Genomic DNA, 24,301 nt, shown 5'->3' on the forward strand with positions numbered 1-24,301 from the left:
CAAATGGTCCCTTTTCCCCTTCTTTAACAAGTCCTTAAAATAGCTTTTGCACTGCTGTATGCTAACATTTGAAATCTTCTCCAGTTTGATTTTTCACCACATTCTGACATAAATTCTAGTTAGTCTATTGGGCTTCATATTTCATCGTTACATCTTGCGAAATCGTTGCTTGTCATAAAAAGCCTAAAAGTGGCCAGCTGGTGTAAATTGCAGGATGAGCTCCTCTCTAGACCTGGCTATGATTTTTTCTAGGTCTGTGATTAATGTTGACCTTATTGAGACTGAATACACAAGTTTAACATTTAGTTTTGTCACAGTGTTGGCTATAGTTTGGCACTTAACAGGGTTGTCCAGTACTTTTGATGACCTATCCTTAGGATAGATAAGTATCCCATTGGTGGGGGTGTGACACCTATCACCCTCTCCAATCATATGCTCTTGGAGCCAGCGGCCAGAAGTGGTCCATTGAAGTGTGGAACTACACAGCTCTGTCAACTGTATATTGGCTGTACCCCAGTACAGCATACCCATCGCTATACAAATGAATGTCAGGATCCTGACAGTGCCGGCGTACAGCCCTCGCTGAGCAGGGACTCACCAGTGCTGTAGGGGTCCCGGGGACAGTAACCGCTGGAAAGTACAGACGCACAGGACCTGAACGCTGAAGTATTAGCAAGCAGGCACGGCACCTACGGTCATGTGACCACAAGGGGGCGGCGCTTAGCGTCCTGCTTACTGAGATGGAAGAACACTCAGAGTTGGGCAAACCAGAGATCATACACAATATGAGTGAACGAGGTACAGGAGGGACAAGCAGATGGGAGGTCAGACGAAGCCAAAGGTCATACACAGGAGGGCGGTGCGGTACAAAAGGGACGAGCAGAGGGTCATACACGAGAGGACGGTGTGGTACAAGAGGGTCAGGCAGAACTCGTAACAGGGACAGAACCAGATCACAACCAAACAAGCAACAAGTTATCAGGCACAAGGCACACGTATACAAGAGGTCACTTAAGGCCTCTTTCACACTTCAGTTTTTTACAATCAGTCACAATCCGCCAGGTTTTGAAAAAAACGGATCCGCAATTTTTTTTTGAGGATCCGTTTTTTTCCCCATTAACTTCCATTATTGGCGGATTGTGACGGATTGCCGTCCGTTGCATCCGTTTTTTTTGCAGATCCGCCAAAAGTTGCTGTCCGTCACCATCCTCAAAGATTTCAAAACGGATCTTGCAACGTTTTTTTCTATGGCGGATCCTCCAGACACTGTTTTAACCCGAAATTCTTTCTGGGTGCCGGACAAAAAAAAATCTCCCTCTCCCTCTCTCTCTCTTTTCCAGGCTGCGATTCCTTTAAAATTCTCCATTTGTCGCATCCGTCAAAAAACGGACGGGTGGCATCCGTTGTCATCAGTTCTACAACGGATCCGCCATCCGTCCTTTTGGCGGATTATAACTGATGCAAAAAACTGAAGTGTGAAAGAGTCCAAACTCAGCCGAGGGCAGGAGTATAACTGACACCGAACCCAGGTCCAGTGAGCATTACATAGCCGCCCTCTGCCATAGAGAGGCAGAAACAATTAACCCCCTGTTTGACCCGGACTGGCCAAAGCGAAACCCCGTCCTGGATCATGACAGTACCCCCCTCTCAATGGGGGGCCACCGGACCCCCAGGTTTCTCAGGATGCTTGGCGTGAAAGACCCGGACCAACCGATCCGCATGAACTGATCGAGCAGGAACCCACAAGCGTTCCTCAGGACCGTAGCCTTTCCAATGTACCAGATATTGAAGGGAACGATGGACCAACCTGGAGTTGACAATTCATTCCACCTCGTACTCAGACTGCCTGTCTACCAAAACCGGTGGCGGGGAAGCTGATGGTCCCTCCCCACCGGACCTCACAGGTTTCAAAAGGGCCCTATGGAAAACATTTGGGATCCGCAGAGATGGCGGGAGACGCAACTGAAAAGCCCCAGGGTTAACTGCTTCGGTAATTTCATAGGGACCTATAAACTTGGGTCCAAGCTTCGCGGAGGGGATCTTGAGCCTTATATTCTTGGTGGATAACCATACCTTATCCCCAACCTGAAACACCGGTCCCGCGGATCGTTTTTTGTCTGCAAAAAATTTGAATTTATCCTGAGCCTTCGTAATGTTACTCTGGACCTCCCGCCATACCTCCCCCAACCGCTGGATCGTCTCATCTGCCTCAGGACACCCAGAATTCAAACGGGAAAATTCTCCAAAATGTGGATGAAACCCATAGTTGCAGAAAAAGGGATATGTACCCGTAGACTGGTTAATGCGGTTGTTAAATGAAAACTTGGCCAATGGTAACACAGAACACCAATCATCCTGTCGGGCTGAGGTCAAGCAGCGCAGAATTTGCTCCAGAGACTGATTGGTCCGCTCGGTCTGCCCATTAGACTCTGGATGATAAGCGGATGAAAAGGACAGACCAATACCCAACCTCTTAGAAAAAGCCCTCCAAAATCTGGAAACAAATTGCACTCCTCTATCAGACACCACATTCAAGGGTACCCCATGCAACCGCACCACATGCTCAACAAACAATCTGGACAATATTTCCGCATTAGGTAGAGCTGCCAAAGGTACAAAATGTGCCTGCTTACTAAACCTTTCCACCACACCCCAAATGACGGTATTACCCTTGGAGGGGGGAAGGTTGGTGATGAAATCAATGGACAAATGGGTCTATGGTCTCTCAGGAATTGGCAGTGGTACCAATTCCCCGGCCGGCCGGTTATGGAGGGTTTTCGCACGAGCACAAACATCACATGCAGACACATATTCCCCAACATCAGAGGCTAAAGAAGACCACCAGAATACTCTAGCAGTGGCCTTCCGGGTAGCCGAGATCCCTGGATGTCCACCCAGAACTGAGTCATGGAACTCTCGGAGGACCTTGAGACGAAACTGAGCTGGCACGAAAAGTTTATCACCGGCTTAGCCGGAGGTGCAAGAGACTGGGCTTCCCGAATCTCCCGTTCCAACATGTTAGAAACACCTGCCACCACCACCCCAGGCTGAAGAATGGAGGATGGAGGTTCTGGGGGGGACACCGGATCTAGACTGCGTGGCAAGGCATCAGCTCTGACATTTTTGGATCCTGGCCGAAAAGTGATCGAGAAGTTGAATCGGGAAAAAAAAAAAGTGACCATCTAGCCTGCCTGGGAGTCAACCTTTTAGCTGACTCAATGTAAGCTAGGTTTTTGTGGTCCGTAATTACGGTTATAGGATGGACAGCCCCCTCCAAAAAATGCCTCCATTCTTCAAAGGCCAACTTTACGGCCAGAAGTTCTCGATTCCCAACATCCATTTCTCTCCGCAGGAGAGAATTTCTTCGAGAAAAAGGCGCAAGGTCTCAAATTGGTCAAAGTGGCGGGTCCCTGGGACAATACTGCCCCCACCTCTGAGGCGTCTACCTCAACAATAAATGGTTCAGACGGGTCCGGTTGAATAAGAACCGGGGCAGACATGAAACATTTTTTCAAAAACTGAAACGCCGCTACCGCTGTGGCTGACCAATTCTTGATATCAGCCCCCTTTTGAGTCATGTCTGTGAGGGGTTTAACCACCTGTGAGAACCCCCTTATAAATTTACGATAATAATTGGCGAACCCTAGGAAACGCTGCAGAGCCTTCAAATCACAAGGTTGAACCCACTCGACAATGGCCTGCACCTTATTAGGATCCATGCGATACCCTTCAGCAGACACAATGAACTCCAGAAACGACAGTTCTTGAACAAAAAATAAACATTTTTCAAGTTTAGCAAAGAGACAGTTCTCCCGAAGCATTTGGAGAACTGCCAGTACATGACCAATGTGAGCCTGTTTATCAGGAGAGTAGATCAGTATGTCATCCAAATATACCACCAAAACACGTCCAATAAAATCAGAGAACACGTAGTTTAAAAAATTTTGGAAGACTGCTGGCGCATTGGTCAGACCGAAAGGCATGACCAAATTTTCAAACAACCCTTCAGTAGTGAGAAAAGCAGTTTTCCACTCATCTCCGTTCTGGACTCTGATAAGGTTATACGCTCCCCGTAAATCTAGTTTCGAAAACCACTTAGCTCCAGACAATTGGTTGTATAAATCAGGAATAAGTGGAAGAGGATACGTATTCCTCACAGTTATCTTATTTAACTCACGAAAATCGAGGCATGGGCGTAAACCACCGTCTTTTTTCTTTACAAAAAAGAACCCCGCTGCCACGGGAGAAACAGAAGGATGAATGTGTCCCTTACGGAGACTCTCGGAAATATATTCCTTCATTGCAGCCCGTTCTGGACCTGAAAGGTTATACAAGCGGGCTTTGGGCAATTTAGCACCTGGAACCAGGTCAATGGCACAATCAAATGGGCGGTGTGGCGGTAGAACCTCGGCCTCTTTTTCGGAGAAAACGTCCGTATAGTCTTTCAGGCACTCCGGAATACCTTCCAGACCCACGGACGACACAGACACCGTAACAAGACATTTCTCAGAACAATAGGGACCCCATTTAACAATGTCCCGAGATTCCCAATTAATCACTGGATTATGCACTTGTAACCAGGGGAACCCCAACACCAGTCCCGCAGGCAGGTTGTCCATAACAAAACATGAAACATGTTCCTGGTGCAAGGAACTTCCCTTAATGAGAAACTTCTGTACGAAACCTAACGTCATTTTTAACCAGTGGTGTTTTGTCAATGGCAACAATGTGAATTGGAGTCTCCAACCTAACTGCCCCTAACTTACACCTGGACACCAAGTCAGAGTCAATAAAGTTTAATGATGATCCGCAATCCACAAAGGCAGAAGTGAATGTGGAGACACTCCCACAACAAAGTTCCACTTGCAACAACATTTTTGAAAATGCAGAAAAGGGTACCTGAGAGCCTGGGTGATCTCCACGACAATCACCCGGGCTCAGTCACTTGTTGGTCAGAGGACAGGAAGGGCAATCCTTTTTCCTATGTCCAGAATCGCAACAGAATAAACAGCATTTTCCCACGAGTCGTTGTCTTCTTTCTTCCTCTTTGAGGTCGATGGTCTCCAATGTAGGACTGACTCCCCTTTGGGAGAATAACGGTGTCTCAATCTGCATCACTCCCCTCGCCCGTAGCCTGCGATCCATTCGGACGGCCTGTGTCATAGTCTCCTCCAGGGAATCAGGCGGAGGGTGGAGAGCCAAAGCATCTTTCAGATGTTCAGACAGGCCTCTACGGAAAAAACCCCGGTGGGCGGCATCATTCCAGCAGACCTCAGCAGCCCAGCGTCTGAACTCTGAACAAAACCACTCGGCTGAGTGCATCCCCTGGCACACACTCATCACCATGTCCTCAGCCATACGTATCCGATCAGGCTCATCATAAATATGCCCCAGGGCCTAAAAAATGCATCCACAGTCATACGCTCAGGCGCCGTGGTCGGAAGGGAGAAAGACCAAGCCTGTGGAGCCCCCCTTAACAGAGACATAATGACACCCACTCTCTGGCTTTCCCAGATGAGAGTGGTCTCAAAGAAAAAGAAAGCTTACATCCCTCCTTGAAAACTCTGAATTCCTTTTTATCTCCAGAAAAGGTATCTGGTAACTTAACCGGAGACTCCGGGGAAATTAATGTAACATCCCAAGCCCCCGATGAAAAAACCCCCTGCACAGTGTCAGCGATCAGCTGCTAAGACTGAGCCAGGACTCGTTGTTCTCCAAGGAGTTTCTGAGACATCAAAGTTAGGTGCTTAACCTGCTCAGAAAGAGCGTGCATAGGATCCATCACACACACAGGAGAATGAGAGCAGAGAAAAAAAAATGGTAATGGTCAGTTACAATGTCAGGATCCTGACAGTGCCGGCGTACAGCCCTCGCTGAGCAGGGACTCACCAGTGCTGTAGGGGTCCCGGGGACAGTAACAGCTGGAAAGTACAGACGCACAGGACCTGAACGCTGAAGTATATTAGCAAGCAGGCACGGGACCTACGGTCATGTGACCACAAGGGGGCGGGGCTTAGCTTCCTGCTTACTGAGATGGAAGAACACTCAGAGTCGGGCAAACCAGAGATCATATACAATATGGGTGAACGAGGTACAGGAGGGTCAAGCAGATGGGAGGTCAGACGAAGCCAAAGGTCATACACAGGAGGGCGGTGCGGTACAAAAGGGACGAGCAGAGAGCAGTCGAGTCACAAGCAGAGGGTCATACACGAGAGGACGGTGCGGTACAAGAGGGTCAGGCAGAACTCGTAACAGGGACAGAACCAGATCACAACCAAACAAGCAACAAGTTATCAGGCACAAGGCACACGTATACAAGAGGTCACTTAACTCAGCCGAGGGCAGGAGTATAACTGACACCGGACCCAGGTACAGTGAGCATTAAATAGCCGCCCTCTGCCAGAGAAAGGAAGAAACAATTAACCCTGTTGTGAGCTCATTTTCTTGTTCACCTTTGATGTCCGATGAACTCCCTCTGCTGGTGAAAGGAGGTGGTGAAACTGATTTGGATGGGAGAAACCTGTCACCTGAACAGGTGGATTGCGATTGGACATCCAGAATCTTTGAGTGGATATAAGGCAGCCGACGCCCTGTAGGGTTGCTGGTGATTTCTCTGCTCTGAGCTCTGGCCTCCAGTTCAGTTCCTGTCTTCTAAAGCTAAGTTTTGCTCTCTTATTGTTCCATGAGATTTTGTCTGATTTGCTTTGTTTTGTGTTCTGCCACCCCCAGCTGGGGCTCTGCTGAATTTCCATTTTTGTCCCTGATCGGTTAAATCTCTTTTGCTCTGTCTTCAGAATATATCGGAGTGCTGATATAGGGATTTGGAAGTCTAGTGAGTTCAGGGCCGTTTTTCCTATCAGACGTGTTGGGACATTTTTGGTAGGGTTTTTGTGGATTGCAGCCAGCGTGTTTTCTGTCCTTTCCTATCTAGTTAGTTGGGCCCCATCGTTTGCTCTGCCTGTCTTTCTGTTTGTGTTTGTGTTTTCATCTGTTTTCACCGACAATACATGTTGGGGGCTGTCTATTGCTTTGGGGTCTGCTCTGGGGCAGTTTAGATTTCACCTTTCTTTCTTTAGGCTTATTTAGTTCTCCGGCTGTGAAGAGGTGTCTAGGACCACCGTAGGAACGTTCCACGGCTACTGTTAGTTGTTGTGAATAGGATCAGGGGTCTGCAATCCGCTAGCTACCAACCTCTCCGGTTTTCTGGACTTAGCTTGCATTTTTGTTTTTTCCTCCTCCGGTGACTCATTCATAACATAACCCCCTGTCTGACCAGGACGGGCCAAAGCGAAACCCCGTCCTGGATCATGACAGGATAAGCATGTATGTACAATACCCGGCTGCAACCAGTATTCAGTTGATAGTGATTGCAGCCGCTATCCAACACGCATTCCAAAAATGCAGAGAGAACCCCCCCACCTCCATACTGCGCAGCTGAGGCTCCCTGCAATCAGGCAGTGTTTAAAATAATATGCCTTGGTGATCGCAGTCACACACTTCAAGAGTTATAGGCAGCTATCCAGGCCAACTTTGAGCAATTGCTGCTTCCACTGAACCTGGAGGCAAGAAAGGCCTTGTGCAATAACTGTGCGAAACTGCCACGGCATAGGGCCACCACCAATCTCACACACATGCCATGCATGGTTCATGTCCTTAACCTGGTGATACAGCAATTTCTCTACCACTCTCCCTATCTGGATGCGCTGCTGCAGAAAGCATGGTCGCTGTGTGCTCACTTACGCCGTTTGCACCCCGCAGGTTATCAACTTGTATCACTTCATAGGTCTTTAGGTCTACCAGTTAACTGCGTAATATGCAACGTGCCGACAAAATGAAATTCCACTCTATTCATGTTGCATTGAATGTGGCAGCAGCAATGATCCCTAGTGCAATTTATCCTTTTGCATAGCCTGGGCCACTGTAGTACAGACGTGGTGCAGCGTGGGTACAGATGAAGGACCTCTCCAACCTTCTGTACAGTTTTGAAATGACTACTAAGATGGTTAGCGTTGACGATGCTATAATCAGCATCACTATTCCAGTCATCTCCATGCTGAAGTTCGCTTTGAATAGTCTGCGGGAAGAGTTGTTGTCCAGAGGAAGAGGTGGATGCAGGAGTAATAATATCTCTATGTTCCAGACCATCGTTGCACAGGTGGATGCCATGTGATGGTGGATTAGAGCGATCGAGTGGGACTCATGGTACCAGAAAAACTGTTAGTGAAAGTTCAGAAGCCGAGTAACAAATTGAGGAGGAAGAGGTGATAGGCAAGCAACAGTCAGGAGATGAAGAGGATAATGATCCCCTCTCTGTCGTCCGTGGTTGGCAGGAGGGATTGGAGGAAGCAAGCTTGTGTGTTACCCCACTAGCAACACAGTATGGACTTGGACCTCATGTAAGCGACCTACACATGAGTGCCTTCTTGCTGTACTCTCTGCAAAATGATGCCTGTATTGTTAGGATCAGAAATAGTGCTGACTACTGGGTTGCCACTCTGTTAGATCCATGGTACAAGAGTAAAATTTGCCAGATGCTTCCCCAAACAGCAGTGAGAAACACAGTGTGCATTGCAATTATAGGCTTCCAACCCCTGGAACGTCGAGTGATCAACTCAAAAACATTAGCCGCAGCAGTGTAAATGGCATAAGTAATTTCATACATTTTTTTTAGACCAGCCTGTGCACCAGTAGAACAGAGTACAAGTTTAACACGTTGTGAACGACTGTAGAGGATGGTGCAGGAGTATCTCGAGCGCAATACCAATGCCATCAGGAATTTGGACCCTTTTGCATTTTGGTCTTCAAAAATGGAAGAGTGACCTGAGCTCGCCTGTCATGCCTTTGGAGGTTTTGTCATGCCTGGCAGCTAATGTTCTCTCAGAACATGTTTTCAGCGCTGCTGGTGGTGTCCTGACGGGTAAGTGCATCTGTCTGTCCCCTGAAACTGTAGATTGCCTAACTTTCATCAAGATGAATAAGTCATGATTCTCCAATGACTTTTGCACCCCAGTCACAGACTATAGGCGATGGTGTAATTTTTAGTGTGCTGCATTGATCTTACTTTATTGCAGTCTATGACATCTTTGTCGTGGCTTCTATGCCTACTGGTGTGATGTTACAAACAATTTTTTTCAAATGTGGAGACTCCAGGTTGGGTCTCCATCTGATGTGCTGCTTTTAGCAGTAGGGCTCCCAATCAACTGCCTTTGTAAATATCCTTAAATGTTTCTCACAATACTAGTCTACAAAGCTGATATTTCCAGGACGTCCTATCCTGACAGCACCATGGGGGGGGGGGTTGTCCTTCCTTCATCCTTATAGGGACAGGAAATGCACGAGAGGTTAAAAGGTCCCCTCCCACTCCCACACTCCAGTGTTTTTCCTGTCCCTGTAAGGACAGGCGCGACAGGGCCGCGGAGGAGCTGCGGCATCCACAGGAATCAACCTCCAGGAATCGTCAGAAGTCTTACCAAGGGGCCAGGGAGATCGGGGTCCAAGGCCAAGCTTCTCCCGTCCGATGGTCCGGGGCGGCACCCCCCTAAGGGGGGTTCTCCGCCAGGCATCCTGTGGAGCGCTGCTCCGGGACTCGGAGCCGCTTCCCCTCAGCGGGGCTCCCGGCTTCACACGCCGCATCATCTCCAGGGTGGCGGCCGCATCATTTCCGGGCGCCAGATGACGACTTCCGGTTGCGTCCCACCAGGCGTGGAGCCGGGAACGGAATGGCGGCGCGGACAGCGACAGCATGAGGATCAATCGACCCACTCAAGGCAAGGTAGGACAGAGTGGTGGAGGGTCGGGCATACAGACTACCGTACACCGCCAGGAAAGACGCTGTGGAAGCAGCGATCACGCTGAACCACCAATGTCTGTAAGTAATGGGCACGATGGACATGACAGATGTAAGACAGGAGCTTTAACCAAAAAGCTCCCGTGCTTTAGGATAGAAAAAAGAGGGCACCGACTCCTGCAGCATCAACCTCCAGGAAAGCCACCAGATCCAATAAACGCCATCTGTGTTGGCAAACTACCAGGGGGCCGACCAGGCGGCCCTTCTAGGCGAAGCGTAACTGCTCTCCTCATGTGTCAGCCGCTAGGCAGCGCGAGGCTGGGCAGACCAGGGGCAAATCGACAGGCATACCTTTAAACCCCTATTCGAAGGGTGCACCCTCAGGTTCGTCAGAGGCAAACAAGCCTCTTTTCCCCCGCTGAGACGTGCACAATGGTCAGAGGGGAGGTCCAGGCCTCCGCCTCAGGTCTGCTACCTCCTCAGTCATCCACCAGTTAAAGACCATATCCGTACAAGGATTCTAGAGGAATGGGGGGACGCTGAGGAGCGGTTCATCGTTCCTCAAGTCCTTGGGCTTCAACTACCCTTTAACCAGGTTAACACTCGGGAGGAAGTTCCTAAGATCGACACCCCTAGTGGCCAGGGTGTCACAGAAGTTTTCAATTCCCTTTGAAGATTCTTCTAGTCACATCGGTCGTCAGATACATGCATCTATGGATCGACCAGTCAGAGTACCGATCAAGGGGAAAACCCCTAGACGTAATATCTTAGAAAGCCTTCCCCTGTTGAGAATTACAAACTGATTTCTGGTGGACGCTTCAGCCGAATCAGTGCGTTTCGCGGCCAGGAATAATTCTTTATCCATTTGGCTCGCCAAGCCATAGGGATGAAGACCTGGTCAAGGAATTACCAGTCGAAAAATAAGTTACGTGCCATACCGTCTCAGTCGGAGGGGTATTCAGGCTGGTCTTAGATAAAATACTAGAAGGCCAGGGACATCAAAAGGATATTTTCCCTTCAGAGGCCCTATCCTCTGGGCCATGACCCTTCCAATCCACTAGATAGTATTTACCAAGCCAACAGTAGCAGACGGAGCAGGATGCTGAAAACAATGTCCTTGCTGAGCAGACTCCACTACGGCGGGGAGGGGGATTCCTGCTGTGCAGAGTCAGGAACCCAACGCTTAACATTACCCCCCCTCATAGGGCCCCCTCCCCCCTGTGCCTCACAATGCTCAAAGGCCGCAATGAGAAGGGAGCATGAATGTTCTCCTCAGGCTCCCAGGATAGAGGGAAAAGATCAGCTCAATATCCGTAGGGGGTCACCTCAAAAACTTCTCAGAGGCATGGGGGCTTATGTCCCAGAATCAGTGGATCCTGAATACAGTTTCTCAGGGCTATACCCTTGAATTCACAAAGCCCCCCCCCAGCACGGTTTGTAGTTTCAATCCCGGTCCAAAACCCTTATAGACCCTATATGGGCAGACGTAAAGATCTGCTAGGGTCAGAAGTAGTGGTTCTGGTCCCAAGTACTGAGAGAGGTCAAGGCCTCTATTCAACTCTTCACAACCCTTTGGGGGAGAGTCGGACCATTATAAATTTAAAAACCACTTAACCAGTGGGTCCGATACAGAAGATTCCGGTTGGAGTCCCTAAAAACCACCATCCCTCTGATAGATCAGAACACCACAATGTGCACAATAGATCTAAAGAGTGCATACTATCAGGTTCCCATCCACCCTCACTCTCAGAAGTTCCTGCGATTCGCACTAAAATAAGCGGGTACTATCATTTTCACTTTCAGGCTCGTTCTTTTGGCCTAGCTTCAGCACCCGGGTTTTTCATGAAGCTGGTCGCCAAGATCGTGGCACACTTAAGACAAGCGGCATAATCATCGGGCCATACCTGAACGGCTTCCTTGTAATATCTAGTCGGCATCAGAGTTAAAAGACAACTCGACTTGGTAATCGCCACGCTTGAGATTCTAGATGAATCCTGAACAAGACAAGTCAGACCTGCAGCCCGGTACCCCGGGAGGGGAAAGAATTCCTGGGAATCATGTTAGGTTCCAAGAGAGGAATCTCGTTTACCGGAAAGAAGAAGAAGAAGAAGAAAAAAAAACGACGAGATTGAATATCCATAAGAACCGCAATGAAGGTCTTGGGTACCCTGACAAGCATACATACCCGGCGTAATGGGACGAGAAGACTACAAAGGGAAATCGGGTCAAAGTGGGACAGACAGCAGACCTCTCTGGACAAAGACACTCGGCCGTCCTCAGGCCTAAAATTATCTCCAAAGTGGGGGACCAGTCACAAGAACCATCAGCCTGGGGGTGTCTCGGATCCTATCACCATGTGGGACTATCGTCACGGACGCCAGTAGGAAAGGATGTGGGGCCCATCTGAAAGGGCCCGGAAGCATCAGTTCACAGTCCTCAAACTAGGAGCAGTTTGGGAGACACTAAAACGAAGCCGGTCGAGTCTACAGGGCCAACTTAGGTAAGCCAGGTCAAACATCATAATCAGTGTCTTTCCTACGCCACCAGGGGGAAAGCTTCAGAACCTGGCGGCTCACATCTTCACCGGGGCAGAGAACAATGTTCGCTCCATATGAGCGGTACACCCGCAAGGCACCAGGAACAACATAGCCGACTATTTGAACAGGACAAGAAGTCCGAGCCACCGAGTGGACCCCTCAGCTAGACCTCTTTGCGTCAAGGAAGAACACCAGGCTACAGAGATTCTTCTCCCTCAATCCAGCGGACCATCCAAAGGGGTCGACGCCTTGAATCAGATATTGAGTGGGGGACTGCTATACGGTTTTCCCCCGATTGCTATAATACCGAGAGTCTTCAGGAAGATCCAGGAAGAAGGCAGGTGATGCTAGTGGTACTCTTCGGGCCCGGGCGAAGTTGGTTCCCCCTTCTGAAGAAGATGGCTCAGGAAGGGCTGCCCATCTACCAACGCCAGAAGATTTACTTTCCCAGTGCCCAGTTCTGCACCCAGATCCGGTGACTCTACAGTTGGCAGCATGGATCCTGAGAGACTGATCCTAAGATCCAGAGACCTCTCCTACCAATTGATCTCAAAGATGCAGACCAGCTGTAAGCGGGTTACCGAGTGCAATTTATTGCAAAATCTTGGGGAACTTCTGCCCAGAAGGTGGTAATATCCCCATAGACCCGTCTTGCTCATATATCCCTCAAATCCTTGACTTCCTCCAGGCAGGACTTAATAAAGGTCTGAGTCCAAGCACATTGAAAGTTCAGATAGCAGCTTGGAGTACTTTCTTTGATTTTGCCGTGGCCTCTCATCCGTGGATAACATGTTTTACAAAGGCCATCCAGAGGTTGAGAGCCACGTTAAGGGAAAACAGTTCCCGTGGGACCTAAATCAGTTATTTAACGCTCTATGCAGACCACCATATGAGCCAGTATCAGAGATTGATGTCACAAGCTTACAAAAAAAAACAAAAAAAAAAACACATCCTTTGGGTAGCCATCACCTCAGCCAAACGGCTGGGTGAGATCCAGGCTGTGTCAGTCCAGAACTCCTACATTCAAAGGATGGCTGCATAATACTAAAACTGAACCCAGGATTCCTCCCTTGGGTAGTATCTCCCCAAAAAAATTTAGACCAGGAGATAGTCTTACCCTCATTCTGCCCATCCCGGGAAACGATAAAGAAAGATTCTTTTACTCATTGGACGTCACACTCTACTTAGAGGCCACTCAGGAGTGGCTACAGGACATAAATTATTTGTCCAATACAGGGTAGAAATAGAGATAAAGGTGCATCTACTCACGCTCTGGCAGGGCGGATAAGTCAATTATCTCCTCAGCATACGAGGCCGAGAGATTACCGATACCAGAGGAGCTTAGAGCTCATTCCACTGGGGCGGTGGCGACTTCATGGGCAGAAAGAGCGGGAGCATCAGTAGAGCAAATATGCGGGGCCCCCACTTGGTCTACACTGAACACTTTCGGTAGACACTATAAATTGGACACGCTAGCAGCTAGCAGAACGACCTGTGGTCGTAAAGTGCTACAAGCAGTAGTCCCACCCTAAACGAATTCCTACTTTGGTATTCCCCATGGTGCTGTTAGGATAGGACGTCCTGGAAAACGGAGATTAGACCTACCGGTAATGTTATTTCCAGGAGTCCATCCTGACAGCACTGGTAGTTCCCTCCCGATGATTTGTATTGGTAATAATATGCTTGTACTAAAATCTAAATAAATAATAATTGCATTCATACTGGTGTGGTACTTGGGAAATCACTGGAGTGTGGGAGTGGGAGGGGACCTTTTAACCTCTCGTGCATTTCCTGTCCCTATAAGGATGAAGGAAGGACAACCCCCCCCCCATGGTGCTGTCAGGATGGACTCCTGGAAATAACATTACCGGTAGGTCTAATCTCCGTTTTATGCCACCTGAGCAGAAAAGCAGTTTGAGCTGTTGCATGAGATATCAGGGCTCCCAGCACCGGTCCCTCACACACCTCGTCTTAATTAAAACTCAAGTTGTAAATGCTTGCCCAGATGCTGATACCTCATGCGTGGCCCATGGCTGACTGTTGCTGTGCCATTATCAGATTTCTACAGTGGGTCAATTTATGCCAGTTTTCCTGTTGCCTGCCCCAAATTTTTAAACTTTTTGTTCTTCAATTTGGGTCTCCTTCGTATGTGTTCCCTGAATTTGGCAGGCCTACACCTGTCACTCATCCACCTGTTACTGATCAATGTTTCAGCTAGAAATGCTGGTCCAAGCCCTGTTCCATGCAGTGCAATTATACAATTTGTACTTTGGGTCAATTGATGTCAATTTTCCTGGTGTCTGCCCCTAATTTGAGATGTTTGTGAAGCTCCCCCCACCTCCCTCCCCCCATTAGGTGTTGCCTATTTTGGTTTTGCCTCCCATTGAATTCAATAAGATGCAGGTATGTTCAACAAACTGTTCGGCGAACATCGGGACGTTCACTGAACCAAACCTAGAAAGGTTTGCTCATCTCTCTAGTAGCGAGTTCAAACAGGTGCAATTAATGCAGATTTTTCTTTTGATTTTTTTTTTTTTTTTTTTTTTAAAGATTTGTTCTCTCACAGTTGAAGTTCACCTGCGATAAGAATTAGACCTCTCTATTCTTTGTATGTGGGACAACTTACAAAATTGGCAGTCTGTCAAGTACTTATTTTCCCCACTGTATGTGGTTAATCTGCAGGTTAATAGTGTTAGTAGCCTGCCCTGCACACGCACGTAGCCGAACACTGCGGTGAGAAAAGTACCTTTATTCTCCTCGGCAGCATTCGGTTGCAGTCACAGGGACGGTGCAGGCGCTGGATCCGTCACCGCTCGGCGGCTGTAAACTGCCACCTATTTAAAATTCCACTCCGCCATCATGGTGCGGGCGGCGCGTGTGCTGTGGGAGCCGGTGTCCTGTGTGCAGGACTTTAAGAAAATGGTGCTGGAGGTGGCGAATGCGCAGATCGAGTTTCGGCTCTGAACTTCACACAGGACACCGTCTTTCACTGCTCACTCGCCGCCCCCACAGTGATGGCAGTGGTGCAGAATTTTAAAAAGGTGGTAGGTCAGTGAATAATCAGTGACCTGCACAAGAAGCGGAGGTGGCTGTTGGGGGGGGCGCAGGACCAGAAGAAGACCCTACCCCCGCCCCGAAGCACACAAGATGTCATTTTTTGAAAACTTCATAAGGTGAATATTCAGCAACCACTTCCTTCACACCAGGTATCATATTATTCAGCATCACAGCGCCATTGTGGCCACGGCTTTAGGTTATAGGGCTAAATCCTGTTGACAGGTTCTCTTTAAGTGTCCCATCATATTATAGGGTTACTTGGTATATACATCAGTGAGCTTTCTGCACTGGATGAATGTGCAGGGAAATGATGAGAGACTGGATGACTCGGCTTTGGTGCTGTCATTGTGCTCATTGCACCCAATTGTCAGCGGCTATGGCATTGTATAAGCTATAGGCCATAAGGCAGGAATAAATAACCTGTGTAGATTCTTGCTTTTGACAATGGCGGCATGGATTTGATGAAGCTTCTTATCAGGGTTACTGTTTGCATGGAGCTATAAATTTCCACATCGGCTCAGTTTTTGTGTAATATCCTGTGCATTTACATTAGACGCCTAGATCTCTTGTCCGGTACGTTGATAACACTCCATGACATTAGCCATGGAGAAACCTTCAGACATAACTTTCATTCCAGAGTTCTGACAGTTATTTCATGGGCTCCCTCCTTCATCATAATTATTTTCATTTACTACTCTGTCCTTTTGATTTTATTTATTTTATAGGGTTTCTTTAACGATTGGTCAGAAAATTACCTATTACTTAAAGCAGGTGCTCATGTTAAAGGGAATCTGTCATCAATTTTTTTGACTATTAGCTGCGGCCACCGCCATCAGGGGCTTATCTACAGCATTCTGTAATGTCCTGACACAAGCACAGCTGGCAATTCTCCTTAACCCCATGGACCAGTGACAAGCGCTGCCCTGGAGCAACTCTGTTGCTAGATTTACTGGCACTGAATCAAAAGCTGATCCTCGGGTTAGATTGAGGCACAGTCCACAATTTTAAACTCTCTCCAGTTTTACAGGATATAAGTGTAGTACCACTGACCCATCAGTGCATGGGCTCTCTCTTACAGCTCCTTATATAGAAATCTTCTATGAGAACTTCATTCTGATGAAGGTCCATTGTGGGACCGAAAAGGTTCAAGTTTTCTTTGGATGCACATAAAATAAAGGATCTGTTAAAATCTCTTTACGATTTGAGTGCCAAGTTGTTGTAAATTCTATGTGATTGGTTGGATACCAGACTTGGGCACCTTCCTCTCGCACTCTTGAGTGCTGTGTTCTGCTAATATTACATCGGATATGTCATCATCAGAATTAGGCTTGATGCAAATTTATTCACATATCCCATTCCACTGACCACAACATTGGTCTATGACCGCTGGAATGAGAGAGAGTCTACTGTCTCTTAACTGATGGCGTCTGCGACTCTTCTTTTGATTAGCTGACCTGGTATAACGTCAGGCCAGTTAATCAAAGTATGAACCACAGATGCCGTAACGACCGATGTGAATGATTACAGTCTGTATGACACTATGGAGTATGTCAGCACTACGTAATTGAATAAAATAAACCTTGTTGGTTCTGGGCAGCCTTTCTTCTCGGTCATGTTGCAGTTTGCTGACAAGTCCCAATGTGTGTTGTCGTATATCAATTGCTTGTGTTGCTACACGGCCTGTTTTTGCAGTCTGTGAAATCTAATTTTAAGCTTTGATTTCATGGCACCTATCATCTTCCTTAGTAAGATATAAGTATGTATAGATCTATGGTAAATGGTCATTGCTGGCACTGTACACAGTGGGTGCATTGGACCAGAGCAGAGACCTTCTGAAGTCTAAGACCCCTACAGATGATGAAGCACGGCGTATTAGTGTTTGTGAATACCCTTTAAATTTAAACCTCATTATTGTTTATTATCTTTTTCAGACAGAAGCTAATTGTCTAAAATAACAAAATGAGCAAGATAAACCTTAGCCCTCCTCTTCCAATCTTGAGCCAATACTTCCCCAGTCCCCATCCAGTCTTTGGCTAAAGCCATGATGTGGTGACACGAAATGTGTGGGGATTACGCGCCACTTCATCCTTGAGACCATGGCAAAGCATTGGCACGGGAGCAGGAGATGATGTAGGGTGACTATTACTCCATTTGTTATTTTTAACCCATTGGCTGCAATTTTTAAAAATGTAAAGGGTTGGTCAATCCCTTTAAATTGTGCTCTGACTTTATGAAACTGTGCTCTCAATATGTTTATTTTGACTCTGAAACCTACTTAGATATTGTTTTCTTTCTACTAGGCCCTCCTGATTTCACCTTCAAATGGACCAGCAAGAAAAAAATTCCGAGCCAGAAAAACTATGTCTGCAAGCTGTCGACAGCAACTGGCTACACTCAAACTGAAAAACTCTTCCAACAATGAGACCACCAATAAAAGTGAGATCTCCCTTACGGAAGAAGCCCCTGTAAAAACAGTGGAGCAGCCAGAAATAATCTGTGAGACGAGCTTTACCGCACAGGATAGCCCTGCTCCTGGAATCAATAAAAGCCAAGGTGTCTTCCATAACGGACTGAAGGTTTCTATAGAGGTGTCACAAGTGGACTCTGGAATTAACATCGGGTGTTCTTATAATGAAACCTGGGAAGGGGTCTCCAAACAATCTGAAGATGTCCCTTTCTCTCACACAGCGCATTTCCTAGTTCATGATTTCAATACCGATGCCACTGAAAATCATATTACTGCCATACAGCAAGTCACTGCCTCCACCAATACCGAAAGTCAGGGGTTCGATGAGGAAGTGAAGACCGAGGGTGAACAGACAAACTCTACATGCAGCGCCATTTCTGAGAATCTGAATGCATCCATAACGGTACAAATAATTGATGAAGACAAGAGCCTTAAGACGACATCGTCCACTGATGTGACACCAGCAGAACCTCCAGATCCAGACAGTTCTTCAGGTCCTAAAAAGGAGCTTGATCCCTCTAATTGCTTTGATGATTCCAGTGCATTAACTCCTCCATCGACCTTCAATGCAGTTTCTGATTCTGACCAGCCCGCACCCAGATCTGAGAAGGCTGTCGATGACTCTGGGGTGGAGGGTATGTACACTCAAAATTCTTCTCTTCCCCAGATCATCTGTCAGGGCAGGGAAGGGTCAAGATATCCACATACACACAAGATATTGTGCTGCTCCCATCGAAATTGATGGCTTCCGACAACTTTCTTTTAATGTGTATGGAGGGGTAGTGGAAATTTTCCAACGAGACTTTTGACACAGATGTCCTCTATCTGTTCTTGTTGCAAGTGTGTCTTGAATTTATCCCTGTGATATTTCTGCAAAGTTTCACCAGAAATCTGCAAAATATAGAGCAAATTGCAGATTTTGAAATCTGTACAAACTCCTTTTTTTCTCTATAGTCTTTTTTCAACTAAATTCTTAAAAATGGCACACATGATTAGTTTTGCGCAGAGTCAAAAATCGTCATTTTTTTCCTTTTAAGCTCTTTTGTGCATTTTTAGAAGAAAATGTCACAACAATTTCAGGCATACATAAAATCATTCTGAGGGGATTAGCACAGACATTTAGCGACTTTTTACAAAGTCGCACCTGATGAATCAGTCGAAAACATCTGGACAAACCACGTTGATGTAAAAATCAGAAAATTAACTAAACCACACAAGACAAGTTTAAGAAAAGGAGCAAATTCTTTGTTGAATTTATCTCAAATTAAAAAGTCACCAATTGAGAGTTGTTCATGCCAGAAATGTGGCAAAAATTAAATTTATTGATGAATCTGGACCATAATGTTGTCATCAGAACTAATGGCCATCTAATGTGAATGGCTGCTTCCTGACTCTCCCTGCATCATTTATGGAGACTTGCTGCTTATGTCTTTGTCCCATATTACATCACCTACACCATATGGACATCTTTATTCATTTTTTCGCCACATTGACTTATTTGACCTCATCAACTGTGATTGTATTCTACTAAATGAATTCTAGACAGAGTATCCCTAAGCACCCATATACACATATATATAATTGCTTTGTAATGTTTTAATTTCCTGTTCTGTCCACATGTCACCGTATCCCAGAATTCCAAGCGGAGGAAGTTCACCAACTGCCATATTGGGACACCCAAGTGATGGGTGTCTCAATATGGAAACTGCTGCTGGTACCAACCTATTGCGCGGTGCCACCAGCGGAACACCGTCGCACCACACACACTCACACTCACGCAGCCTCTTGTGTGGTACCACCAGCGGAACACTGTTGTGCTGCGCCTGCACGAATTCTAACGCAGGCACAGTGAATCATTCGGCTGATCCCTGCGGCAGATGAGAGACATGTCTACAGGCAGAGGAAGCCGGTCACATTAAAGGGGTTTTCCAACGAACGAAAGTTCATGTTAAAAAATGGCTGTGTCTGACCGTGTATGGAGCATACCACATCTCCTGGGCAGGGGAGGAAGCAAAAGACAATACTGACATTACAGCAGGGGATCACAGAGGATTCATTTTGTGCGGTAAAATATCTCACTGACTGTTTTAAACAATATTTTACCTCACAAAATGTATCCTCTGCGATCTGCTGTAATGTCAGTATTGTCTTTTGCTTCCTCCCCTGCCCAGGAGCTGTGGTATGTTCTGTACACAGTCAGACACAGGGGTGAGAGAGACGGAGCACAGGGGGGAGACAGCTCCAACGGGACAGCACAGGAAGGAGAGAGACAGCAGACAAGGGGGACAGCACATGGGGTAGACAGGTCAAAGAAGAGAGCACAGACGGGAGAAGTCAGCACATGGGGAAAGAGAGAGTGGATAGGTGGGTGAGCACATGGGTGGGAGAGATTCTCAACGCTACTAAGCCTACCCCCATTGTGACATTACCACTATCCCGATGCGATAGCATCGGGCCTCCATCTAGTATATACATATTGTGTATTTGCTGCATATATAGTTGCCCATAGAACGCATTCATACTTCCGTGCAAATCGGGGAGATTGGACCGCAATGTACGGACTGGCTGCTGGTCTCCTGATCCGAGCAGGACAGCTTCATATATTTCTAGACCTGCTGCCAGTCCATGCATTGCAGTCCAATCTTGGACCGATTTGCACAGAAATCTGAATGCGTCCTTAGACTTCTGGCAGGAATTGTTGAGGTGCTTATCATTGGGCGTCTACCTTATTGTAATGTCAATTTTTCTTCTTTATTAAGGTGGCTGTCAGAAGAAAAGGACTTGTTCAGAAAGCAGTCACGTTCCTGATTCAAAGCGAGCGAAAACGTCTGCTAATATTTTAGATGAGGTATGCAAGTATGTGTTACAGAAATAAGAGAGCATCCTGCAGTCAACCTCTTCTCAGCCTGGCCTTTTAGTTACTACATGAACATACAGTGGGGAAAATAAATATTTGACACACTGCCGATTTTTGGGAAAAAAAAATCTAAAGTTTGCCAAAAAAAAAAAAAGGCGCCATTTTTTGAGACCCCATTGCGTCTCCATTTTTCGTGATCTGGGGCTGGGTGAGGGCTTATTTTTTTTGTGCACTGAGCTGATGTTTTAATTAATACCATTTTGGGGTAGATACAATATTTTTATTGAATTTTATTGCGATGTTGCGGCAATCAAAACAAAAAACGTAATTCTGGGGTTTTTACTTTTTTATTGTGCCGTATACCGAACAGATTAATTCCTTTTATATTTCTTGATCGGGCATTTCTGAACACGGAGATACCAAATATGCATTTTTTTTTTTTTATTTTGAATGTGACAAATGGGGAGTGATTTGAACGTTTGCATTTTAATTTTTTAAATATTTAAAAAAAATTTTTTTTTTTACTTTTCACTTGCTTCAATAGTCTTCATGGGAGACTAGAATCTGTGATCATAAGGTCGCCTGTGCTACACACAGCAAGGCTTCAGCCCTGCTATGTGTAGCTAAAATGCTAATCTATCATAAGTGCCGGCCACAGAGTATTGCTCATTGCAATCTGGCATTGACCACCACAGGGATCTCCTGCAGACCCCAGGATGTCATGCTAACTCATCGACGCCCCACTGTCATGTGACACGGGTGCCGATAAGCAGGGTTTGTGATGCGGTTCTGGCATGGCCATGTTAAATGCCGCTGTCTGAGATTGTGACATTTAACAAGTTAACAGCCGTGCATGGATTACGATTCCACCCTCGACTGTTGGGGGGGGGGGGAGGGGGGGCACATGTCAGCTGATAAAATCAGCTGACATGTGCTGGAAAACATGCAGGCTCAGTGCCGGAGCCCGCATGGATGGAGTACAGGGGCTTAAGTAATACAGCAACAACAAAAAAAGTTCCCAAAACTGGACCTTTAGTGTCTGTCACATAGAGAAATTTCAGATTATAATTATGATTGCTTTTACGGGAAGGGATGGAGTTTGATCTGGTCACGGATACCATCCTCCATTGTGCGTTCAGAACATTTTCAAAGTGCCCGGCTGCCACATATATGAAGTAAGCCACACCTGTTCCTAGACCAAGTCAACCTTCTGACATACACAAAAAAGTCAGCTCAACGCATCCTCCTGTCTTGACCTCCTGCTTGCATGTCGACACCCTGCATGGACAAGGGCGAAGCAACCACAGCGGAATCCAATGAAAATTAGAAGTGAGCAGTGACTGTAAAAAAATAACTTTTAATTCAAACATGTAAAAATGCCATACAAATGGTGTCCAGCGTTATACACACACCGGCTCAGAGCCTGGACTGATCAACGCGTTTCGACATGAAGTCTTATTCATGACCTAAGGTTTCAGGCATATCGTCCACAGATATAGTAGTTCCTTGATGTCTCATTGGTAGACTATTTACATGTAATTAACGCCACCAATCAAAAAACAGTGGGTGTGTATATATATGTATGTGTGTATGTATGTATGTGTGTGTATATATTATATATATATATATATATATATATATATATATACCGATACTAGATGCAGGGTAAAAAATACACAGTTAAAATCAACGATTTTACACAATAAAAATATGAAGATATATTTATTGACTCAAATTGGATATCCAAATGTTAGCGAAGATAAATATTGTGTCTGGCGTTTAACCCATGTGGGGTACGGGAATCTAAAATAAACATCCAATAGGATTCTTTATACTGTCATCTTCTTTTATGATTTCCACCTCTGTGTGGTCTACAGACTTTTTCTAGGCCACAGAATCTGAAAAAAATCTTATTTCCCTTATGTTCTTGGGCAAAATGCTTTGATGCTGCTGAAATACACAGCTGAAGTCTTCGTGGCATCAGATAGACGCCGTCGTCTTATACGGGTTTATAACGGGCAGGTTGTGCATCCCATATATTGTACTTTGCATTTTATACATTCAATAACATATACAACATAGGGGGTGTTGCAGTTAACTCCTTAGCAACCAGTGGTATTTTTGGTTTTGCATTTTCATTTTTTCCCTCCCCTTCTTCCCAGAGCCATAACTTTTTTATTTTCCCGTCAATATGGCCATGTGAAGGCTTGGTTTTTACGGGATGAGTTGTACTTTTGAACGACACCATTGGTTTTACCATATTGTGTACTCAAAAACGGGAAAAAATACCAAGTGTGGTGAAATTGCAAAAAAAGTGCAATCCCTCACTTGTTTTTTGCTTGGCTTTTTTTTGCTAGGTTCACTAAATGCTAACACTGACCGGACATTATGATTCTCCAGGTCATTATGAGTTCATAGACACGAAACATGTCTAGGTTCTCTTTTATCGAAGTGGTGAAAAAAAATTCCAAAGTTTGGTAATTAAAAAAAATAGTAATAATTGCGCCATCTTCCGAGACCCCGTAGCATCTCCATTTTATGTGATCTGGGGTCGGGTGAGGGCTTATTTTTTGTGCGCCGAGCTGATGTTTTTAATGATACCACTTTTGTGCAAATACGTTCTTTTGATCGCCTGTGATTGCATTTTAATGCAATGTCACAGTGACCAAAAAAACGTGATTCTGGCGTTTTGATTTTTCTTACCGCTATGCCGTTTAGCAATCGGGTGAATCTTCTTTTTTTTTTTTTTTTTTTTTTTTTTTTTAAAATTGATCGGGCGATTCTGAACGCGGCGATACCGAATGTGTGTATGTGTTTTTGTTTTATTTTGAATGGGGCGAAAGGGGGGGTGATTTAAACTTTTATATTTTTTTTATTTTTTTCATATTGTAAAAAAAATTTTTTTTTTTTACTTTTGGCATGCTTCAATAGCCTCCATTCTGTAGAGGAATAAGTGGATTTTTGTCTGCGCTGCCCAAAAGATGAAGTTCCAGGCGGTTATTAAAGTTGACAGTGGTTTATTCTACGCGTTTCAAGGTTTTTTGCAACCCCTTCATCAGGCAATACTACCTGATGAAGGGGTTGCAAAAAACCTTGAAACGCGTAGAATAAACCACTGTCAACTTTAATAACCGCCTGGAACTTCATCTTTTGGGCAGCGCAGACAAAAATCCACTTATTCCTGCACAGAGTTCTGTCTCATATAGTCGGTGACAGACTTGTGAATCTGTGGCAGCCCTTATCTATACATGCTTTCAACACCTGATACCAGGTGAGCAGTTTTTTGGCGAATCTGCTTATTGTATATGTGGGATAAGACCCTATTTTGTGCTTGTGTCTCCCTTTTCTTCACAATACTATTCAATAGCCTCCATGGGAGACTAGAAGCTGCCATAGCCTGATAGGCTCTGCTACATACAGGTGGTGCTCAGATCGCCTATATGTAGCAGAAATACAGTATTGCTATGAGCGCCGGCCACCGGGTGGCGCTCATAGCAATCAGGCATCAACAACCATAGAGGTCTCCAGGAGACCTCTGGTTGTTATGCCAACGCATCGCTGACCCCCAATCACGTGACGGGGGTCAGCGATGCGCG

General features: G+C 46.1%; 1 protein-coding gene across 1 annotated transcript in view; it reads left to right on the forward strand.

Annotated features, from left to right (window-relative positions):
* ATF7IP2 (activating transcription factor 7 interacting protein 2) overlaps positions 1–24,301 on the forward strand; it is a 92,756-nt gene that overhangs the window by 15,046 nt on the left and 53,409 nt on the right. The window contains exons 2-3 of the mRNA XM_073542835.1: positions 17,682–18,483; positions 20,608–20,696. Of these exons, the coding sequence (XP_073398936.1) occupies positions 17,682–18,483; positions 20,608–20,696 (891 nt within the window). The remainder of the gene's footprint in view (positions 1–17,681; positions 18,484–20,607; positions 20,697–24,301) is intronic.

Source organism: Dendrobates tinctorius, unplaced genomic scaffold, assembly GCF_039654945.1.
Source record: "Dendrobates tinctorius isolate UK_male_01 unplaced genomic scaffold, ASM3965494v1 ptg000129l, whole genome shotgun sequence".
NCBI classification, from domain to species: domain Eukaryota; kingdom Metazoa; phylum Chordata; class Amphibia; order Anura; family Dendrobatidae; genus Dendrobates; species Dendrobates tinctorius.